This window comes from Macaca nemestrina, chromosome 9 (genome assembly GCF_043159975.1).
Source record: "Macaca nemestrina isolate mMacNem1 chromosome 9, mMacNem.hap1, whole genome shotgun sequence".
Lineage (NCBI taxonomy): Eukaryota > Metazoa > Chordata > Mammalia > Primates > Cercopithecidae > Macaca > Macaca nemestrina.
Window position 1 is genome coordinate 39,741,216 of NC_092133.1, and position 24,744 is coordinate 39,765,959.

The 24,744-nt window shown below is 41.5% G+C and overlaps 1 protein-coding gene and 1 non-coding gene across 8 annotated transcripts in view; one reads left to right on the forward strand and one right to left on the reverse strand.

Annotated features, from left to right (window-relative positions):
- The window catches only part of LOC105480004 (phospholipase C epsilon 1), a 348,142-nt gene that overhangs the window by 155,310 nt on the left and 168,088 nt on the right, over positions 1-24,744 (reverse strand). For all 7 annotated transcript variants that reach the window (XM_071069465.1, XM_071069466.1, XM_071069464.1 and 4 more), the window contains one exon: positions 1,804-2,120. In XM_071069465.1, the coding sequence (XP_070925566.1) occupies positions 1,804-2,120 (317 nt within the window). The remainder of the gene's footprint in view (positions 1-1,803; positions 2,121-24,744) is intronic.
- On the forward strand, positions 14,876-14,982 carry LOC112426607 (U6 spliceosomal RNA). The gene has a single exon (XR_003017984.1). It is a non-coding gene; the product is annotated as a U6 spliceosomal RNA (small nuclear RNA).

The following is a 24,744-nucleotide window of genomic DNA, read 5'->3' on the forward strand; positions in this document are numbered from 1 at the left end:
CAGTTTGGGGTGGGACCAGGAATCTGCAGTTTTAGCAGGGCACCACCCGCCAATGCAATCCTGCTGCAGGTGGGAAGCAGCATCCTATAGTCGTTTGAAGCCCAGGCTTCAGGGCCTGACTATGTGGGATTAAACCAAAATCGCCACCTACCACTTGTGTAATCTTGGGAAAATCACTTCATCTCCACATACTTCAGTTTCCCATTGATAAGACGGGGCTTATGACAATATCTGTCTCCCAAGGTTGTTGTAAGGAGCAAGTAAGTGGTACATATAAAATGGTTAGCACAATAGTGCCAGATAGACTGGTGTTCAGGACATGTCTGGATACAGAACCGCTTGAGCTCAGCCTCTTACACTTGCTATATTCATGGGCCTTATCATGGTCGCTGACATTTACAACCATCATCAGGATTTTGATTTGCCAGCTATGGAGGCTGCAAAGTGAGCTACAGTTAGAAAATGTTTTGTGTTTTTTTCTAAAGATGGTGTCTCGCTCTGTCACCCAGGCTGGGTACAATGACATGATCCTAGCTCACTGAAGCCTCTAACCTTCTGGGCTAAGGGATCCTCTGGTCTCAACCTCCACAGTAGCTGAGACTACAGGCGTGCACCACCATGCCCAGCTAATTTTTTAAATTTGTATGGACAAGGTCTTGCTATTTTGCTCAGTCTGGTTTTGAACTCCCGGCCTCAAGCGATCCTCCTGCCTAAAGCACCAGGATTACAGGCATGAGCCACCGCACCTGGCCAGAAAGTGCTTAAGTAACAAAGGCTGACAGATCCTCAGTCAATCAGAGATCTATATAATTCAGAATAGGAATATCCTGTCAGCATTAGGTAGAGTTTATTAAATGACCAAAATAGGCAACTACTGTATCTGTGTTCAGCCAACTAACAACCAACAAACATACTGATTAAAATTTTGTGATTGAATACACAAAACAAAAGAAATTAAGTCTAAAACATAAAATGTAGAATAGAAAACTCTGGGTGTGGGTTACATTACTAAGAGAAAGTGCCTTCTAAGCCCAAGAGTGCAGTCGGCCAGACCCCAGCACTTCATGGAGACTCCCTGCTCCTTCCTGCCGCTCTTCCCTGCCCCAGGGCCATAGGGATGTCAGCCAGTGGCTCTTGATCTCCCAGTGAGTCCCTAGACCCCCACACAATGACTTTGTCCTAAGTATTCCCAGACTCCAGTCACACCTGTCTTCTTCAGAACTAGCTTCTGATGTAGCCTCAGAGGCTTTGGAGTGACATTCTGGGGCTGAGGATCTTCATGGAATGCGGAGAGAGAACCAAGGTGATTCACTGTCCCTCAGTGAATTGCCCCCTGGTTGCTGCCTGCTCTGCTGACCTAGGTGTTTCTGCTGAGGGAGTCCTAATAATAGAAGGGGGTCGGGGGTTGGTTATACGAATGTGGTCAGGGATCATGCTGTCAAGACTCAAAATTGAGACATGTGGTTTTAAAAGCACCTTTGGGAATGAGAGGTTGGTGGGGGAGAGGAAGGGGTTGGAGATTGGCATTCTGGGTGCCCAAAGGGATTAGGATTGGTGGACTGGGTAATGCTATGGAATGGAGTTGAGATCAATTAGGCTTAAGGGCAAGTTGGGGAACAGTGAGAGGAAGGATTGCAATGTGATGTCTGTCTCTTTGCCTGGAAAGAAAAACAGCCATCATGGAAGTGGCAAGACAGAGTGAAATGAGACACATCAGGAACAGACAAACCTAGAAGGGGAGGTATGCTTGAAAATCACTTCTGGGTGAGTCAAATACCAAGACATCAAAAAGTGGCTTCTTACCTCATTAAACCTCATCACCAGATCTTCAAGGGCATTGTGCTCTCCATTCTGAGTGGTAAGAATTGACGCTGAGATGGATGCTTTGAGGCAGGGCAGGGACCTCTGGCATTCGGGAGTGCCCAAGTCCCGTGTTAAGAAGCAAAGGTAGTCGACCGGCAAGACCCTGCGGTAAATACTCTGCTCCTGCTCCATCAGGATGCTGGCGACTTCCTCTGGGAACTGGATGAGAGGCTGCAGATCGATCAGCTCCTTGCTGATCCCAGCTGAACTTGAAGGGAGGGTGTTGGAATTGGCCACAGAGGGGCCTGGCTGGCGTTCTAAAACAAAGCAACAGAAGCCGTGGTTACACCAAATCTGGTGTCCCCTGCAACAGATATTTACTTGAGAGCCATTTCAAATCTTCTATGTTCTTTAACCAAATCCCCTGCTTAGTGAAGAGTTCTGTACTATTTTTCTTTCTTGTTACAAAGGCCTTTCTGATATTTGTCCTGTCCGTCTTCTAGTCATCTAATGAGGTGGGGGTGGAGTGGGGGTGGAGTGGCGGTGGCGGTGGTGGTGGTGGTAGGGTTGTTTTTTTTCCATTTTCAGAAGCAGCATTAATCTAGCACATCATTCCCCAACCAGTTTACTACACTTTGTAAAACACCATTTGCCTCCTTATCCTCCTTTGCTAACTACCATCAGAGTGACATGAAATGAGGGTGAGTATAAGCATAGCCAACTTAAATGGAAGAGGAAAGAAGGCTGTGGGGTGAGGAATATGTATATGCATATTATGTGTAAATGGGCAGGACACCTGGGGACCCAGAGACTCTCTGGACAAAAGGTTTCAAAATGTCACGGTATTCTCTGCCAACCCTTCACCCCCAAAGAGTGACTTTGATTTCATTGATATCTATTTGGGGGTTTGCAAGAACAGAACCATCTACCGACATAAGAAAGGAATAGGTAATAAGGAGATGTATCTAAATAAATAAATCTTACTCCTGGCCCACAACTGGTAGCAAGAAGGTGACAGAGAGATGCAGCAGAGAAGGTGGCAGTGCACGAGATGGAACTACCAGAGTGGGGGATGCCTAGGCTCAAAATGATTCCTGTAATTAGAGACACCACACTTGCCTTCTCTTTGACACCCTCCCAGGCTGCCTCTTAACTTCTTACCTGTAACTCATTCATTCGACAAACGGAAAGTCTATGATGAGCCCTAGAACAGAGTTTTCCAAAGTATGATCTCTGGAATACTGGCATTTGCAAGAAAAAACAATTTTGTGGTCACCTAAGTTGGGGAAATGTCACATATTCATGTCACTCATTCTCTTCCTGGAAATACCTGTCATCCAGCCCGGACACTGGCTAACAGCAAAGTTCGTAAGGATGACTTCCTTCACATTCAGACCTCAGTATTCTCTGACTCTTTTCTAAATCTCCATTGCAGAAAACTTTGGAATTATCACTCCAAACTGCTTCATGTCTGTATTATTAAACTCTGAAGTCATCATCCTTGAATTTGACTTCTTTCTTCCCTTCTATTCTCTCTAGTAAAACTTCTCTGTCCTCAGCAAACTTCTAGTTCTTTGGCCTTGGTCTGGTGCCACGATAAGCATTTTAGATGGCACTCACCAGCCAGAGATTCCCAAAGAAGACAACTTGACTTTCCACCCCAGGCACATCCCAATCCCCAATGCTGGGCAGACTCAAACCACCCATTCTTTGGCTTCTGGGCTGCTGTATGATGACACTGACAAGTATGCTACTTAGTGATGGGGCTGTTGCTAATTCCTGTTATCTAACTTCAGCTAGGCCCTCAGTGTGGCTCAAAGTTGACACAAACTTATTTATTTTTTCCTAAACAACTCACTATCCTCTTTTCTATTCTTCTTACACTCCCAAACCTGCGTTTGCTTTCCTTACAGTCTTTCAACTGTTTCTTAACTATGATAGTGTAGGTCATGTCAGAAACTCCTTCAATTCAGATGCCTTACATTTTCTCCATCTTCTGCTTACCTGAGAATGGCATGTGCTTCCTCCTCTGCAAGGCCCACCCAGGTTTGTGATTAAATCTACCTTTGTCTCTTCCAGAACTTGCTTCAGTGGTTATCTCCACCTTTAATCCCTCGCTTTCTACTGACTTCTTTGCATACCCAAATGTTCAGTTTCCTTTTTCCTTAAAAACTAACAAATAGGACATCCCTTATACTTTAAACTCCAAATCCTCTCTATCTTTCCCTTCACTATGTACCTTCTACACCAGGTAGCCCACAGTCCCTAATTCCTTCTTCCATGAGTATGGTCACTATATCTTCTGATCAAAAAATCAGGCCATCCTCTCTGTCCAAATTACTAAACCATTGAGGATATGGGACAGAAAAATGGAAACCAGGTTGGTTCTGGTTGACTCTAAGCATTTTAATACATCTTTTGGACCAAATTACCAAAAATCTTCTGCAGCAAAAAATGGGGACTATCAAATTATATTTGGTTTTATCTAAGCTTATATTAAAAAAACATTAAAATCAAGTTGATGCTTAAATCTACCCTACATGGCCTCCCTCCCCAACTTTCTGAATAGTTTAGAAACTGACTACGTTTCCTGAAAATTGAATCTGAATGTGACTTGATGAAAGAGGCCAACTGAAATTCCTAGATACTGATAATTTATATACAATGGAATTAGCCAAATATAGGAACTCTTCTCAGAAGTAACCAACTCTAAGACATGATCTCAAACTATAGCACTCTGCAGAGGAAATAAAAATAACTCTAGTCACTTCTCTAATATATAAGAGAAGAGATAATGTAATATAATATGCAAATAATGTAAGATAAGATGTCATGGCCAGGCGCGGTGGCTCAAGCCTGTAATCCCAGCACTTTGGGAGGCCGAGACGGGCGGATCACGAGGTCAGGAGATCAAGACCATCCTGGCTAACACGGTGAAACCCCGTCTCTACTAAAAAATACAAAAAACTAGCCAGGCGAGGTGGCGGGCGCCTGTAGTCCCAGCTACCCGGGAGGCTGAGGCAGGAGAATGGCGGGAACCCGGGAGGTGGAGCTTGTAGTGAGCCGAGATCCGGCCACTGCACTCCAGCCTGGGCGACAGAGCGAGACTCCGTCTCAAAAAAAAAAAATAAAAAAAAAAAAGGATGTCATATGGGAAACTGCAATATATCTTGAGGTATGAATCACATGCTGTTACAATGAATGACAAGTCTAGTGACTGGTGGGAAACAGCAATAAGAGAGACCCAAATAAATTAAAGAATAGAAAGAAACCTGGTCATTGTAACCCTAATAAATCTGGCAGTCCCAATATAAGCATGTATCTCCATATAAGTATAACATCACACTCAAAGGAACACAAATTGAATGCTAGAAGCTTTGAAACAATGTTGACCTTTCATGTAGGTTTCCTTAAAGCTGGATTACTCAGGGATTTCATATCATGTACCATGAAAAACATCCCAGAAGTCTTCTTGGGGCATAATTCTTTGTTTCTTACTTTTAAAAGTTCCATACTTTTAGCAGCTGTTAAAAACACTACACCATGGAATACTATGCAGCCATAAAAAAGGATGAGTTCGTATCCTTTGTAGGGACATGGATGCAGCTGGAAACCATCATTCTCAGCAAACTATCACAAGAACAGAAAACTAAATACCGCATGTTCTCACTCATAGGTGGGAATTGAACAATGAGATCACTTGGACACAGGAAGGGGAACACCACACACTGGGTCCTATTATGGGGAGGTGGGAGAGGGGAGGGATAGCATTAGGAGATATACCTAATGTAAATGACGAGCTAATGGGTGCAGCACACCAACATGGCACGTGTATACATATGTAACAAACCTGCACGTTGTGCACATGTACCCTAGAACTTAAAGTATAATAATAATAATAAATAATAATAATTTAATAAAAAAAAACAAACCAAAAAAACACTTCCCACTTTCCCTCATCCTTGTTGAGCTCTCCTTATTATGTCCTGTTTCCTCTTCACATGACACATTGCCCTAGTGCTCAGCTGAAACTCACCTCTGAGCCTTGCTCTCTAACAACGTGGGCCACTGGAAGATGGATTAAAAACTGAATAGTTCTAGGACCCCTGGTCCTTCCTCATCATCCATGAAGCGAAGTTCATAAAGCCCGCTGGACACTGTGGCTCTTTTCTTTTTAAGAAGTTTCTGGTGAATAAAATTACCCACCTCATTGTTTACTCTCAGTCCCATATTCTTCAGTTAATAGTTATTCTAGGCCAGGCATGGCGGCTCACTCTTGTAATCCTAGCACTTTGGGAGGCTGAGGCTGGCAGATCACTTGACGCCAGGAGTTCGAGGCCAGCCTGGCAAACATGATGAAACCCTGTCTCTACTAAAAATACAAAAAATTAGCCAGGCATGTCAGTGAGCACCTGTAATCCCAGCTACTCAGGAGGTTGAGACAGGAGAATCACTTGAATCCAGGGGGCGGAGGGTGCATCATCACACGCCAGCCTGGGCAACAAGAGTGAAACTCCGTCTCAAAAAAACAAAAAAAAGTTATTCTACAGAAGAGTAAGGCTGTATTAGTCCCTTTTCACACTGCTTGAAAGAACTACTGGAGACTGAGTAATTTATAAAGGAAAGAGGTTTAATTGAGTCACAGTTCTGCATGGCTGGGGAGCCCTCAGGAAACTTACAATCATGGCAGAAGGTGAAGGCGAAGCAAGGCACATCTTACATGGTGGCAGGAGAGAGAGAGAGGACGAGGGTGGGGGGAAGTGCCACACTTTAAAACCATCAGGTCTCATGAGAACTCACTCACTATCACGAGAACAGCAAGGGAGAAATCTGCCCCCATGATCCAATTATCTCCCACCAGGCCCCTACTCTGACAAGGGGGGATTACAATTTGAGATGAGATTTGGGTGGGGACAAGAGTCAAACCATATTGAAGACTGTATCTTTAGATACTGTCACAGCCTAGAAATATTTACTATGAGACACAGTAACTTCACATTCTGATTCTCTGCTCAAAAATAAAGTTTCCTGTTCCAAGTGCTTTATATAGATTAATTCAGGACATAGATAGTATTATTATCCATATTTTATTCATAAGAGAGCTAAGGCTCACATATGGTCATATAAGCAGTAAGTCAGAGAGCTGGGATTTGAGCGGGATCTATTTGACTCAAGAGCTCATGTTCCTGATCACTCAGGATATTGCCACATTGGCATTCTGGTTTATAGATGCATCTCAAGTGATTTAATTCAGAATAAATCAATTACTGTGTTAGTTTACTTGGAGTGATCTGATAAAATAACCTCTTCAAACTCCAAAGTTAAAGATTTGACCAAGAGGGTAAACAGTTTCCTTCCTTGGTCAGTCTGGAACCATCACTTGAACCACTACAACTATGTGATAATGCATAGCACATAGAAACTCAGAAACTCAGAAGCACACTCTCCTTTCCTCCCCATGAGTTCACACGAATGTTCCTATACTTTAAATCAGTATTTTCCAAAGTGTGTCACACTCAATTTATGCAAAGTACAGTTTCTTAGTTAGTAATTTAGGTAACCACTGGGTTAAACAAAGTTAAACAGGCTTTTTTTTTTTAACTGCAGGACTTCTCAAAGCCATTAATAATTCCCACGAGGGGGAATATAGTATCATAGCACATAGCACATCCTCAACCTTGTTGTCTGTCTCTATATCATTTACATGGGGATTACAGTGTCTTCAGAATGCTTCTCATCATACTCAGAGATTCTCATTGGGGGAAATGAAGCATAAGGAGTTTGTGAGGTTGGTGGTTCCAAGGAGGCTTACTTCGCCATGTGGCTGGAATCCTATGTAAAGACAGAAGCAGGGGAGAGATTGTGGATTATTTAGGAATTTGTAAATTATTTCCCATGGCTGAATGCTATACTAAGAGAGATGGAGCATCACTGTAGAAAACCAGGAAGGAAGCTTTATTTTCTAGAAGGCACTAGAGAACAGGTGTGGCTCATGAAGAAACAGGCAGATGGGGGTGATGGGAGGATGAAAACACATATGCAGCCTAGATTTTTGGGTCTCCGGGTCAACCTAGATATCATTCCACCTTGAGGGAGGGGAATTCCAGGCCAAGTCTTTGCTTGAGGGATACTGCTCTGAGAAGCTGCAGCACCGCTATAGAGCCCTCTTGCCACCACACAGAGCCCTCCCTTCCCTTCCCCTCCCCTCTCCTCTCTGTCCATGCAGGTGATAGCCAGTCTCTGACCTCAGTTATAAGCTGCCATTCCCAGAAGCTATCCATAAATTGCAGAGCCCAGAAATACTGGGTAGGGCCAAGGCATAAGCCTCTAAATTTGACGAGCATTTTCCACCTAATGCCTTGGGGTACAGTGCCTTTGGGGAACCCCTTCCCTCAGGGTTAGTAGTTTCTAAAAATGCTTGTTCAGATCCTGATCCCCCCAAGAGCCTTGGGCTTGGGCTAGAGTCCAGCAAAACCTGCCATTTCCCATTTCTTTCTTTCTTTTATTTATTTTTTGCTGTTTGGTCCCTATGAAAATTAAAAGCATTTTTTCTTGCTATGCCCCAGATGAAAATCCAGAGTTTATAAGATAATCTCACAGAATCCTGCATAATGTAAGGGAGTCATGACAGGTAGCCATTGCTAATTTTAGGGTTTTTTGTTTGTTTGTTTTGTTTTTTTAAATAAAACTTGAGTTCAGTTGTTACATGAATTGCCCAAAAATCCAGCTTGTGAGTGGTCAGCCCCAGAACTGGCAAAAGCTAAGAGAGAACCTGAAGTTTCTAGCTTCTGGCCCAGTCCTCTGTGTTATCCCAAGCTGAGCCTGGGTTATTCTGGGCATGCTCAGTGTCCAAGGGCTGGCATTATTAGCTGCCAATACATCTGAATGGGTTTCAGAAATGTTAAGGAGAAATTCATTAATTAAGAGTGCCTACTATGGGCCAGGCATGGTGGCTCACGCCTGTAATCCCAGCACTTTGGGAGGCCAAAGTGGGTGGATCACGAGGTCAGGAGATCGAGACCATCCTGGCAAACACGGTGAAACCCTGTCTGTACTAAAAATACAAAAAAAAAAAAAAATTAGCCCGGCGTGGTGGCGGGCGCCTGTAGTCCCAGCTTCTCAGGAGGCTGAGGCAGGAGAATGGCGTGAACCCGGGAGGCGGCGGAGCTTGCAATGAGCGGAGATCGCGCCACTGCCCTCCAGCCTGGGCGACAGAGCAAGACTCTGTCTCAAAAAAAAAAAAAAAAAAGGGTGCCTACTATGTGCCAGGCTTTGTTTTCAGCTATCCTGATGTTGAAATTTAGTGAACAAGAACAAAGTTTTGTTCATATGGAACACCTAAGAAAGGAGATAAACAATAAGCACAGTAAATGAGTAATGATGCATATGAGAAAATGATAAAATTGTTATGGTGAAAATCAAACAGGGTTCCAGGATGTGGGTGGGGAAGCTGTAGTGTTACATAGCATATCTTTTTTTTTTTTTTTTTTTTTTTGAGACGATGTCTTGCTATGTCGCCCAGGCTAGAGTACAGTGGCATGAACCTCTGCCTCCCGGGTTCAAGCGATTCTCCAGCCTCAGTCTCCCAAGTAGCCAGGATTACAGGCATGTGTCACCATGCCAGCTAATATTTGCATTTTTTAGTAGAGACAGGGTTTCGCCAGGCTGGTCTTGAACTCCTGCCCTCAGGTGATCCACCGGCCTCGGCCTCCCAAAATGCTAGGATTACAGGTGTGAGCTACTGTGCCTGGCCCACATAGCATATCTTAACTAGACTGTTAGTGATTGTCTCACGTTTTCTGCAAAAGTGGGCAAAACTTTACCCTCCAAGGTGCCCTTGGCTTGGTCATCATCACCCTTTCTCAAGTCTCAATGGTAGCCATTAATTGAGCTCTTAGTCCTCACCATTTATTAGCCCTTTGTGTTAAGTAACACATTTAATTCTCACAGTGAACCCTGTATGGTGTTGTGATTATCTCCCTGCTACAGACGATAAAATACAGGTCAGAAACGTTAAACATTTTGCTTAAAGACACCCTGCTATTGAGAGACAGGGCTGAAATTTAATTGCAGCTCTGACTCCAAAAATCTGCCCTCTGTTACACTCAGCATTTTGAGGCATCCTTTGCAGAGGAGACATATTTCTACACACACACACACACACACACACACACACACACACACACACACGTTTTTTCTCTTCTGGGTAGAGAATGGAGTTGAAGAGTTAGGTAGGAATACCTTACAGGATTCTGACTTTAGAAGGCATCTCCTCCCCAAGCCAGCTGAGCAACCTTCTGATCGTGATTTTAAATTATATCCTATCAAAACCTGGGAGAATCTCCATGTGCCCAGTGTCAGAAACTTTATCTTTCATTCCCATTCCATATGAGGGGGGGTGAAATGGGTACAAGCTTTCTTGAGAGGCAAAACAAAATTTTAAGCATGTCTATTCTTTGTACTAGAAATCTTGCTTCTACAATATTATCCAACAGAAACGCTTGCAAAAATATAGACCAAGTGAGGTAAATTTATATGTACTGAAATTGAATTTATTTCACAAAATATTGAGGACAAAGAAGCAAGTTGAGAACAATGGAATCTTATCCTATTGAGGGGAAAAATAATTTTGTAAATATAGGTATATGTTGCATACCCTGTCCAGTGCACACCAAATAATAGTGTATCTCTTACACAGTTCTGTTTTGCTCAACTTTTTTGTAATGCACATATGACAGTACTTTTAAAAATAGATCAAAATGGGCCGTGCACAGTGGCTCACACCTGTAATCCCAGCACTTTGGGAGGCTGAGGAGGGTGGATCACCTGATGTCAGGAGGTGGAGACCAGCCTTGCCAACATGGTGAAATCCCGTCTCTACTAAAAATACAAAAAGAGGCCAGGCGAGGTGGTGGGCACCTGTAATCCCAGCTACTTGGGAGGCTGAGGCACAAGAATCACTTGAACCCAGGAGGCAGAGGTTGCAGTAAGCTGAGATGACACCACTGCATTCCAGCCTGGGCAACAGAGTGAGACTCCGTCTCAAAAAAAAAAAAAAAAAAAAATCAAAATGATATCCAAAAAATTCAAGGCAACAAAATCTCAATCTTCTCATGCTCAAAAAACTGGCTCAGCTTTTGGCCTGTTCAGATTTTTTTTCCAATATATATGGTAATATTGTTTTTTTTAAAGTTATTTTAAGTTACAATTAGAGAAGAAAGTAGGAAAAACTTATTTTATCTACTCTATCCATTTTCCTTTGCTTTGAATTAATTTTGTAGACTTTTTAAAAGTATTAGATTCTCAATTGTACATTTAATAGTCCTTTAGTGGTGCAATTCTAATTACATAAAATAAGACAGAGAGAGAAGAACATTGATTTCTTCTTATAGAAGATTCAGAGCTGACTTAAATACACTAAATCTCAGGAAGAGCTGAAAATTGCTTTCAACAGGGAAGCGATGGGTTTAGAAAAAGGTTAGTTAATTGGTGATTTTATCTTATTATCTGTTATTGGTTTTCAAAGTAACAAAATCAATCTTGCAACAAATGTGTCTGGCTTGTCCTGAACATTACATGAAAAAGATGAGCTCACAAAATCAATGAAGCATATTACTTCTAAGTCAGTACTTAAAAGAGAAAAAAAAAAACCAATATATTCAGACTGAGAGTTAAGACATATTTAGATGAAACAATCTACCAGACAGAAGAGCCTTACAGCAAAAAGAAAAAAGTTGATAGAATCTTCATTAACAAAAAAACAACTTTTGCTCACTGTGCAAAACGTAGAAAATATAAAGAAGTATAAAGAAGAAAATTTGCGGGAGGCTGAGGCAGGAGAATCGCTTAAACCCGGGAGGCGGAGGTTGTGGTGAGCCGAGATTGCGCCATTGCACTCCAGCCTGGGCAACGAGAGCGAAACTCCATCTCAAAAAAAAAAAAAAAGAAAAGAAAATTTAAAATAAGAATCTTATACCCAGAGGTAATCTCTGCTAATACTTTTGTTGTTGCATTTCATATTTATCTATAAATACACGCAATATTCACAAAATTAGGATCAGAGAACACATTCTTTTCTAGCTTAAAAAAACTCTATAATGCACTTTTCCCCCAACTCTGAGGCTATTCTTGTAATATTAGATTTTTGATGGCTCTTTATGTTATATTTACATCTTTTTACCATTATAACAACACTGTGATAAACAATCTTGTAAATATAACTTTATCTGTGCTTACTATGTTAAATAACATTGAAAGAGAAAAATTCCCTACCCGCATGGGGAAATTTCCAGGGAGCAGCATTTTCTCATCTATTCCTTTTATAGCACATTAACTAACTGTTTTATCAATACTCACTGATCACTCATCTATTTCTGATTACATTGGGTAAAAAAGAATATGTGAGTCAAAATTCATATGGTAAGTTGTAATAGTATGTTGTCTCATATAGGGGAAGATGGCATCACTGACTCAAAGTTTACAAGAGGAGGAACTCTGGAGTGTTTTTGGTGACAATCTGATGCCCTCTTACCCAGCAGCAGAGTCTTGAGGTATGGCTGACCTTCTAGATATGGAATGGTTTGAAAATTCAGCCTAAGCAGGCAATCTGAGCTCCAAAGTCTGACCTGGGTGAACTATTTAAACTACACTAATTATTCTGAAAGGATTCTGTATCTCTGTTTTGTAACAATCAACAACCATCATCATAAATACATTATAATATTATTTAACATATAATAATATAACATCCCAGTACTTACAATGTGCCAGGAATTGCATTAAAACTCTCTACCAAGATCTCACTCTATCCTCACAACCACTCTATGTAGACAGCACAGCACCCCATGCTGTTATTATTCCCATTAGCAGATGGGGACACAATTAAAGAACTTGCTCAACATCACACTGAGATAAGTAATGGAACCAGTGCCACATCGGTCCAACACCAAAGTCCAGCATCTTGAAATCACCAGCCTACACTGACTCGAAGGTTTTCTTCCTTTTAGTCTCAGTACACAAATGACAATCAGAGGGTGAAAGAGGCAGGACTCGGGCTGAATGCCTGAATTGGAAGGAACTACAGGGAGAGCTGGGATGAATTTTCCACACTTTACACATCAGAAAACCATGCCTCTGAGCTTCTTGCCCAAGCTTCTTGCCCAGGGTCACAGAGCTGATTAGTGGCAAAGGTGGACCAGAACTTGGGAACCCTGACTCCCAGTCCAGGGCATTGTCTCCATACTCCACTGCCTCCCTTACTGGTGTGGTTAGGATCTCAGGTGCTGTAAGCTCCTGGGGGCAGATCCCCCAGAGTAGAAGTAGAGTGGGATCTTGGGACTAATATGTGTGATCGCAGCCCAGCTCAGTTGCTGATTTGCTTCATGACCTTGGATATGTTCTAAACAACTATGGGTATGTCACAGTGATGATGGGGAAATTAAAACAAGAAAATGCATGTAAATGTTTACTACATATTCAGCCCTCAATAATCAGTCATCTTATTATCATAATTAATTTAACATTTGCAAGAGGAAGAAGGAATTCTGGAGCCTTTCATCTTAGAAGCTTAACGAGGAGACTCAGTCATATTTCCAACCATTTCAGGCTACGGAAACTTTTGCTTTGTTTTTATAACCTGCAACTTGCACCCTTTGGTGTGGTGCCCACAATAATAAAAAGAAAATATTTTTTAAGATCCCAAGTGATACCTCACTTACTCTTATAAAAAGAAATGTCTGTATCATCTTGCCACACACTGTACTAATGAATCCCCCCATTGAAAAAAGACCCCGCTCCCCCAAAACACCAAAAAAAGGCTGTTCTTAACTCTTCAGCTCTTCCCTCTATGAAAAGAATATGTGTGACACAATAAAATTTAAAAAAAGATATATATATATGGTCTCTGCTCCCAGTTCCTGGCATAGGGCTCCTAAAACTCTAGGAGCATCTTTTTTCCCTCATCTATGGTCCTAAATCCCTTAGAGTTTCCTAGTGATAGGAGTGTCTTTTGTTCTAATGAGGTAACTCTTGGTGGGCTCCTGGATAGCTTCAAGATGAGGGCTGCGCACCAGAAAAACCAAGGCATGATTACAAGCTTGAAACTTTAAGCCCCACCCACCATCCTCTGGGGAGGGGAAAGGAACTGAAGACTGACTAAATTAATCACGCTGAGGTGATGAAGCCTCAATAAAAATTCCTCAACTATGAGGTAGACAGAGCTTCTGGGTGAATGAACACAAGGAGGTGCTGGGAAGGTGGTCATCCAGAGAGGGTATGGAATCTCCACACCTCTTTCCCCACACGTTGCTCTATGCACCCCTTCATCTGGCTGTTCATTTGCGTCCTTTATCATAAACTGGTAAAGTAAGTAAAGTGTTTCCCTGAGTTCTATGAGCCCATTAGAGCAAATGATTGAACCTCAGAAGAGAGTCATGAAGACCCCCATTTGTAACCAATTTGGTCAGAAATACCAAAGGCCCAGGACTTGTGATTGGTGTCTGACGTGGGAGCAGTCCTGTGGCACTGAGCCCCTACTTAACCCGTGGTGTCTGATGCTAGCTCTGGGTGGAAAATGTCAGAATTGTGTTATAAAACACCCAGTCGGTGTCAGGAGAGACGGAGAATAGATTGTTGGTGTGGAAAACCCCCACACATTTGGTGTCGGAAGTGTGAGTGTAGAGGAAACAGTTTTTTTTTTTTTCTGTTAATATTCACATCCCTTCCACTGTGGCATTATTATCACACCCCATCAAGATGTCAGAACATTCTCAGAGTTAAATTCTTTCATGCTAAAACACTGCTGAGCTATTTATGTCCATTCTTTTTTTAAACTGAGATATAATTCACATGCCGTAACATTTATTTTCTAGGCTGGGCACAGTAGCTCGCATCTATAATCCCAGCACTTTGAGAGGCTGGGGTGGGAGGGGCACCTGAGCCCAGGAGTTTGAGACTGCAGTGGGCTATGATTGCGCCACCGCACTCCAGCCTGGGCGACAGAGTGAGACCCTGTCTCTCTCTTTTTTTTTTTTTTTTTGACTTTCTAAAGTGTATAGTTTGAAGTATACAATTTGTGCTCACTTCAGCAGCATATATACTAAAATTGGAATGATACAGAGAAGATTAGCATGGCCCCTGCGCAAGGATGACATATACATTTGTGAAGCATTCTGTATTTTTTTAAAAACAAGAACAAAAAAATAAAGTGTACAATTCAGTGGTTTTTAGTATATTCAGAGTTATGTAACTATCACCATAATCAATTTCAGAATGTAGATCACCTCCTAAAACATGTTAGCCTGTATATGTTGGCCATCACTCCATTCCCCAAGTCCCTCTCACCCAGGCCCTGACAACTACCAGTCTACCTTCTATCCCTAAGGATTTGCCCCATGCTGGACATTTCATATAATGGGATCACAGAATATGTGGCCTTTTGTGTCTGGCTTCTTTCCCTCAGCATAATGATTTAAAGGTTTATCAGTGTTGTAATATGTATGACTATTTCATTTCTTTTTAATAACTGAATAATATTCCATTGTATGTATACACCACATTTTGTTTATTCATCAGTTGATGGACATTTAGATTGTTCACATTTTTGGGCTGTTATGAATAATGTTGTTATGAGCATTTGGATAAAATTTTTGTGTGAATGTATATTTTCACTTCTCTTGGACATATAACTAGCAGTGGATTGTTGGATCATATGGTAACTCCTATGTTTAGCATTTGGAAGACATTCCAATTGTTTCCTACAGGAGTTGTACCAATTTAAATTCCCACCAGCAGTGTTTGGGGCTTCAATTTCCCCACATCCTTGTCAACACTAGTTTTCTTTTTACTTTTTTTCCCAATTATCTATCCTAGTGGGTAAAGTGGTACCTTATAGTTTTAAATATATATATATAGTTTTAAATATATATATATTAAGTATATAATTTGAAATACATATAAATATATAGTTTTAAATATATAGTTATATATATTTATATAAATATATAAATATAAATAGATATAGATATAGATATAGATATAGATATATATAGAGAGACAGGGGTCTTGCAATGTTGACTAGGCTGGGCTTGAACTCCTGGCCTCAAGCAATCTTCCCACCTTGGCCTCCTAAAGTGTTGGGATTAGAGGCATAAGTCACCATGCCCGTCCTGTACTTTGTGGTTTTGATGTTAATGTTCCTAATGACTAATGATGCTGTGCATCTTTTTATGTGCTTAATGGCCATTTGTACATTTTCTTTAGAGAAACGCCTATTCAAGTCCTTTGCCCATTTTTGAATTGTGTTGTTGGGTTTTCTGTTGTTGAATTTTAGTTCTCTATATATTCTGGCTATTAATCTCTTATTATAGATGTGATTTGCAAATATTTTCTCCCATTCTGTAGGTTGCCTTTTTACTCTGTTGATAGTGTCCTTTGATGCAGAAAAGTTTTTAATTCCAATTTATCTATTTTTTTCGTTTCTTACCTGTACCTTTGGTATATATCCAGATCATTGCCAGACCCAATATCGTGAAGCTTTTCCTCTACATTTTCTATGAATTTTATAGTTCTAGGTCTTCTGTGTAGGTCTTTGATTCATTCTGAGTTAACTTTTATACATGGTGCAAGGTAAGGGTCCAACTTCATTGTTTGGCATGTGGATATCCAGTTTCCCCAGCACCATTTACTGGACGGCTTGTTCCTTCCCCACCGAATGGTTTTGGCGTCTTTGTTGAAAATTATTTGACCATATATGTTAGGGTTTATTTTTGGGCTCTGTGTTCTATTCCATCGGTCTTTATGTCTGTCTTTATGCCTGTATCACAATATTTTGGTTACTACAGCTCTGTAGTAAGTTTTGAAATGAGAAATCTTAAAAAAAATTATTTTGGCTATTCTGGGTTCCCTGTTTATTCCTGCAAAAAAGACAGGTTGAATTTTATACAGATTGTACTTAATCTACAGATTGCTTTGCAAATATATTGCCACTCAAACAATGCTAAATCTTCCATTTCATGAATACAGGATGTCTTTCCATTCGTTTAGGTCTAACTGCCCTGGCTAGAACTGACAGTACATCATTTCTGGTTCTTGACCTTAGGTGGAAAGTTTTTAGTCTTTCACCAGTATGTGTGATGTTAGCTGTGAGCTTTGCATAGATGCACTTTATCAGGTTGGGGAAGTTCCTTTCTATTTCTATTTTGTTGAGTGTTTTTTTCATAAAAAGATGTTGGATTTTGTGAAATGGGTTTTCTATGTCTATTGAGATGTCCATGTGGTTTTTGTCCATTGTTCTAGTAATGTGATATATTGCATTGATTGATTTTCATGTTTAACTCTACATTCATTTCTATATGAATATATTCCATGTTTAAGTATGGTCTAACTGAGAAGAGCTTTGTACAAGACCAACAGACATTTACTGTCGTTTTGCAATTCTGGCTCTAACTTGGACCTGTATTTTGGACAAGAACAGATGGTAAATTGCAACGTGACTGTAACCATGACTTCATATCATAAACAATCTGATATTTTTAAAAATTATGTTTGTTTCAAAGAAAGAAAATCTATATATATTTTGAAAGTAATGTTGAACATGCACCTTTTATTGTTGTTTGTTATTATAATCACATTTTCAACCTTTGATGATACGAGTATCAATTAAAATAGCTCTATGACCTAAAATCAGTGCATGATATTTCTGATTTTGAACATACTATTGTAGAAATAACCTGTACCAGACTTTGGGTAGGTCAAGTCACTTAAGTTAATGAGAAAAACACATATGGACTTGGAATTTTTTTCCCCTATAAAAGGCAGCAGTAATAATGATACTGATAAAATTATTTGCTAACATTTACAGAATGTGCTGCTTAGCTATCTAAGTATATTACTTGAAAATTCTTATTTAAGTATCTTATTCAATTCTATCAGCAACTCCGTGGCTGATGTACAATTAGTATTCCATTTTATAGATGAGGAAACTCAGAGATGTTAAGTAACTTGTCCAAATATTCACAGGTAGTTAACTAATGAGGCCAGAATTCTGAATCACATGCGGGTGACTCCAAAGCCCAGGCTTTTAACCATTTGCTGTAGTTTGGGTACCAGAGTTTAAATTATGAGGGAACTCATAATTGTTCATTTTCCCTTTTCAACTGAAACGGGACCAAAACCTAGAAAGTCATAGATTTGCAGCGTTCCACTTGTTGAGCAAATGCTATTACACATTTAGTACTCATTGTGTACTTACTATGTGGATTCCACCTATGCGATGTATCTAATCTAGCAATAAACAAGGTTGTATAGGAACTGTTTTATATTTAACTATGCAGTTAATAAGTTTTTAAGCTACGTTTGATGATTTAAGTAGAAAATCTTTATTGACAAAGTCAAACCCAATTCTGCTGTCCAGAAGCTCTTTAGTTTAATTAAGTCCTATTTGTCTATTTTTGTTTTTGTTGCATTTGCTTTTGAGGACTTAGTCATAAATTTTTTGCCTAGGCCAACATCCAGAGAGCTTTTCCTAGGTTTTCTTCTAGGACTTATACAGTTTGAGGTCTTACATTTAAGTCTTTAATCCATCTTGAGTTAATTTTTGTATATGGTGAGAGGTAGGGGGTCCAGTTCCATTCTTTTGTATATGGCTAGCCAGTCGAACCCACTTCTCATAGGAACAAAACGACTATGCCAAAGTGTCTAGTGATTCATTTTGGGATACTATGACTGGGTGTGTTAAAATCACCACAGAGTTGTTTTGTGGAGGGGGCTTGGGAAACTACAACTTTAAGCCCAACTCCAAGGACCTTCTTTGAGTCTTGGCTCAGGACACTACCTTATTGTGGCTTTCTTCTTAACTCTCCAGCCATGGTGCTCATTTCTGGCCCCCTTGCAGCCTTTCAGCCTGAAAGTTCTCAGTCCTTTGCACACCACTCTCTCATCCTAAGAAAGCTCACCTCAAGCTGTAACCATCGCAGTTAAGCACATGGCTTATAAATGTGTGACTCTGGTTTTGACCTCTCGCCCCAATAAAATCCTAATGCCTCTGTTGGCATTCTACTTGAATGTCCCAGCATCTCAAAGTCAAGATATCCAAACTGGATCTAACTTTTCACGTTCTTTTTATAGCACAACCTTCATTTCCCCAGGACCAAAATCTTGGAGGTATTTGTTATTCTTTCATGTCTTGGGCTAAGTTTGCGTCCATTTGCCCACCAATTGTCTTGAGAATTGGTCCCTTCATGTATATTCTCATTGCTTTCCCTTGACTTCCACCCAAGTGAGTATTTGCAACAAGCTCCTGATTGTCCTATGCTGTGAAAGACCAAGGGGAGTCCTTATGGAACCCACTATTGGCCAAAGTCCAGGGGATTAGATAGGCTGTTTGGCCTTGTCAGAGATGATTTCCATGATGGCAGTGGGAGGTGGGAGGATGGAGGCCAGCCCAATGAGACACGTAAAGAAAACGCACATGAATGATACAGGTCTGGGGGAGACCTCAAATTTACCTCCTGAGGTCAGTTTCTTTCTGATTTGGTATAAAACAGTTATAGGACATGGAGGAACAGCTGCTGGCCTCTCTCTGGAGAGCCTGAGCAATATAGACAAAGGAGGTGTTGGCCCCCACAGCTGACCATGGACAGCTCAGACTGCTGGAACCTGGTATCTGTGAACCCCCATGCCCACTGGACTGCTGCCAGCTCTCACTGCGCAAATCAGGGCTGCAGGCCTGAGAGTCCCAGGCACCTTCATTCACTGCACATGCTTCCTCCAACCAGAGGCCTCCCCAGGGCTCCATATCATATAAAGGAGAGTGCTCAGAGGCATGGGCTTTGAAGTGGGATGTACTCAAGTTCAAATCCTTGCTTAGATACTCCCTAGATGCTCAACCCTCTAGTTAATCACTCAGAACAGCAGGCCATCTGGTCAACGTCCTGTGAACTCCCAGCTAGAAGGACTGCAAAACATCATGGAAGATAGGAGATGATACAGCAGGATATCAATTTCCCTAAACTCTTCACAGATGAGATAGCGGAAATGAATTTCCCTAAACTCCTCACAGGTAAACTATCCTATGTGGCTGGAACAAATACTTTGGTGTGCCTCTGAGTGGAAGTGGACTGGGATCACTACATCTTCTTCAAACAGTCTGCTAAAACAAGGGAACCTACTAAGCCTAACCACAGGGCCTTGGGCTTGTAGACTGAGGCTGGAAAGTTTGGGGTTCAGGACAACAAAGGATCTGAAGTCACCAGCTGTCTTCTCTCTCCTCAGTCTGCTTCTTAAATAATTGAAATTGTAGGGGCATAAACTTAGCCCCTAAGTCTCAGTTTTCCCATCTTTGAAATGAGGATATAATTCCACCCTGCTAGGTTGTTTTGAGAAGTACAGAAGACACGCATACAACACTCAGCACAGCGGTGGGGCCGTAATGGAAGGCCCGCGTGTTTCTGCATGACCTCCACGTAGGTTGTCATATACACCGGGAGTGTGTTAACATCTACTTGTTTATAAGCACATGAAAGTTAGCAACGGGGGGAAATAGGTCATTTATACACATAAGACAGGTGGCTCGTTCACTCCGTTGGAGTCCTAATTACTCACTGGCCAGTTATTTCTTTCAGGGCAATTTCCTTTTTGTCTACAGTTACAGATATAAATATAAAAAATACAAGAAGATACTACTTTGAGACAGCAGGTGAATCATATCTAATTACTCTGTAGTCCCTTCACCTGAAGGGACCCGATTGCCCAGCCCCTGCTGTCTCTGAAGGAAAAACCATCAACCAGAACTTCCTTCTGGTCACTCTGAGTGGGTTTTATCATTGTTGAATATGGACTCTGGGCGCCAAAGAGAATCTTCAAACATTTTCTCAATGGATGGGAATTGGGGGATCTTAAAGTTGACCTTGAAACTGAATGAGACCAAGGGACTCAAAGACAGAAGGCAGAGGAGGAAAGATTAAGGTTGTATAGCCAGAACTAGAACCTAGGTTTTTATCTGGGAATTTTATTTTTAAAAGCGCAGTTTCTATCACTTCTCAGCCTTTTGGCTAAGATCAAGTGTAAAAAACGCAGTTTCTGACCCGAAGTCTCAGGTGAGGCTTGAGATTCTGATGGTTCTGGGCCCACACTTTTAGTTGCAAGAGGGTTGATGCTGGTAAAGCACTTAGAACAGTTTATGACATGTAGTGCATGATTCAATAAAAGGCAGTCATTATTGCTGTTGTTTTTATTACCTGCAGCAACTGAGCTGCATGTAGCTCTCAGAAATTAAGAAATGGCATTTGGGTTTAGAAGTCAGTTTTCTGTGAACTTGATTGGCTCAGATCAGTCAAGGCTCAAAGACTGATTCAAGTAGCCTGTGTGAACTGACCACACCAAGATTTTGAAGTCAAAATCTTGGGCTGCTCTGGCTATGCAGACTGTGCCAAGAGTGCTCAAATGCACTGACTCAGGGGAGGAGTTTAGCAGCATGGACCCCTTGGCACACATGGGTAGATTTTTTACAGCGGTGCTGTGTCATAGTAAAAATGCCTCCATTCTTAACTGACTCTAATTTTCATTACATTTCATTTTTCTCCCAGTGATGCTAAATCTTCAGGACTAGTCCTTTTACTATAACCAGTGTCAAGGTAGAGTGGAACGAACAGGGCCAAGGGGATTAAAGACTTGGGGTGCTGTGTGAGAGGTTAGAAAGTTCTGGAATAGACATGGCAGCCATGGTAGCCAACTCTTCTCAGACAACTGGTTTAATCTCTCCAAGTGCAGACATTCAGGGCAGAAGCAAGGAAGAGAATAAGCACTGGAGGTCCTACAAGTGGAATCCATTGGCAAGGCTGATCTGTGACCCACTTTTGATAAATGAGGTATGACGTCTATGCTTTGCTGAACATATCTGTTTCTGTGTTTCTGTGTGTCTATATCTCCTTTCCTTCCTTTTCCCTTTCCTTCCACTTCCTATAGTCCCTTTTCCTACCCTCTCTTCCTTCCATCCTTTCTCTCTTCGCCTTGGAAAGGAAAATTTTGCATTAAAAAATTCCAACTTTCTCATGGTTGAGCTAGAGAAGGAGAAAAGGGATTTATTTGCCTGTGCATGATCCAACTGAGCTAGGGAGGAAGACCAGAGAGAACTTCTAGGGAAGGTGAGAACTGATTGTGGCTGATACACCTTGGAATAGTGATAAGGGCCACGTGTGAATGGAAGAAATGAACCTTGAAGGCAAGAGTTGGGAGTAGCTGCTGTCCTGGATCCCTATCCTCCCAAGATTTGCTCTGACCTAGGGCCCAGTACACCTGCAAACCAGGATGCCCGTTCCAGCTCCATTTCTCAAGGCCCCCTGCATGTTCCCCTCTCCTGCCAAACCTGACCCCTCCAGCTCCCATCCTGAGACACATCCTGCAGCTAAGCCTTTGTTCTTGCCATTTCTGAGTGCCTTCTTTGCTCTATCTCCACTTTCTTTGGACAGTGTTCTAATCACTTTATATTCATTAATTTACTTTTTATCCCATTATAATTACCTGAGGCAAGTATCTGCATTGTCCTATTTTACAGATAAGATGATGAAACTTAGAAGAGAGGAGTTAAGTAACTTGCCCCAGATCATGAAGTTTCTATGTGGTTGATCTGGGACTTAGGTCTATCTGTCATCAAACTCCACATTCTTAATCATCAGTCTTTGCCTTTTGTGTATCATGCTGCAATGTAACCACTGGTTCATGTCTGTCTCTCTGTTAAGCAAAATCAACTCCTAGAATTAAGAACAGTGCTTCATTTTATTTTTTTCATCCCTAGCTAGAACAGGGGTGGCAGGCATTCTGCAAATGTTTCCTATATTGTGCTACATTCTATTATATTTCCTGCAGGTAGACTAGAGGCAGGGTAAGAGCTCCATGATAGTTCAGATCACGCTTCTGTGAGATATGGATTTGTGACCATCTAGGGCTTGGTTCTTGGTGCTCTGTGCTTTGGTTTCCCATCTCTATGCCCATCTCCATCTGTAACAGACTGTGAATATCAGGGATCCAGGGTATTATTTCATTCTTCTTCAATCCAGTCCCCTCCACTGTCACAATATAGTGCCTAGCATAGCGTCCAGTCCACGGCAGGCACTCAATTGACTATTTATTGGATGAATGAACATTCATAATTCTCTAATCTCTAATCTGCCTCCCCAAATTTTTCTTTCTTTCTTTCTTTCTCTTTCTTTCTCTTTCTTTCTTTCTCTTTCTTTCTTTCTTTTTCTTTCTTTTCTTTCTTTCTTTCTTTCTCTTTCTTTCCTTCTTTCTTTCTTTTCTTTCTCTTTCTTTCTTCTTTCCTTCCTTCCCTCCCTCCCTTCCTTCCTTCCTTCCCTTTCTTTCTCTCTCCCTCTCTCTCTCTCCCTCCCTTCCTCTCTCTCCTTTCTTTCTCTCTCTCTCTCCTTTCTTTCTTTCTTTTTTTTTTTTTTTGCAAGGTGTCCCTCTGTTGCCCAGGCTGGAGTGCAGTGGTGCCATCTTGGCTCACTGCAACCTCCACCTCCTGGGTTCAAGTGATTCTCCTGCCTCAGCCTCCCAAGTAGCTGGGATTACAGGCCCCTGCCACCACACCTGGCTGATTTTTGTAGTTTTATTAGAGACAGAGTTTTGCCATGTTGGCCAGGCTGTTCTCACACTCCTGACCTCAGGTGATCCACCTGCCTCAACTTCCCCAAGTGCTGGGATTACAGGTGTGAGCCACCATGCCTGGCTCTGCCTCCTCAACGTAAAAAAAAAAAAAATTAAAAAAAAAAAAAAACTGGGAGAAAAAGAGTCTGAAAATGATGTCACTTAACTGTTGGGGGAGACACAATGTTTCTCTACATTATGCGTAGAGAAAACTAAATGATGAGGCTGGAAAGAGTGACAAAGGATATTTAAAACAGAAATAAGGTTGGGAACTTACCAAGACCCTGTCCATGGAAAATGTGAATGCTACCTGGAACCTTTCCAGTCCAGTTCCTGAATCTTTTGTAACAAAAGGTCTAACTCGGGCTTTACTATCCCATTAGCAGGGAAAATATAGTGTGGTATATGTTATAGGTTCAAAACACAATCAATTTGTGGATTTGCCACTGAGGCGTTAAGACATTTGAGAAAAGAACAAAGGAAAGTACAGATAAAGCGTCATCAGACTTGAGCTAGGCAGCCAAAACAAGACATTAACCCACTCAAAGACCCTTGAGGCCTCCAGCCTTTCCCCTTGGATAACTCTGAAAGGCGTCCAGTGAGTTCCAATTTGGTCAGGGGTTTGTTTATTCTGCTTGGTTCAAGTCAGGGCTACGAATCCCTAATGGTTTTCATGTCCCTAAAGGTTTTCCACATTTGGGCAAGATCTATGTTTTACGTAAGCCTGGAGAAGGCCTCGCTCCCAGTTGCTCTGGCTGTGCCGACTGCGCTGAGAGCACTCCAATGCACTGACTCGGGGGAGGAGTTTAGCAGCACGGACCCTTGGCACAAGGCGGGAGATTTTTTACAATGGTGCTGTGTCGTAGTAAAAATGCCTCTGTTCTTAACCGACTCTAATTTTTATTACATTTCATTTTTCTCCCGGTGATGCTAAATTTTCAAGACTAGTCCTTTTACTGTAACCAGTGTCTCGTGCCAATGAAAACTAAGTGGGCCCATGCTGGCTTCTGGCCCTCTATTTTGAGTGCACCCAATTCCTAATCCAGGGAAAAGCATTCAGGTTTGTAAGTGCCACTCTCCTTCCTATAGAGGGTGCTTCCAGGTTATTGGTCCTAATGTGCTACAGTTCAAAATTCAACCTGCTTAAGGGTCTGCAACGCTCTCTAATGCTTTAGGTTCAAATTTTCACCCTCATTCTCCAAATTGTAACCACAGCTACCAAATGAACCTTACCTCTCACTATGTCTACTGCATCATTTCTTCATTGTCTTACAGTTGCTGCACACATTCTCTCCTTGGCAC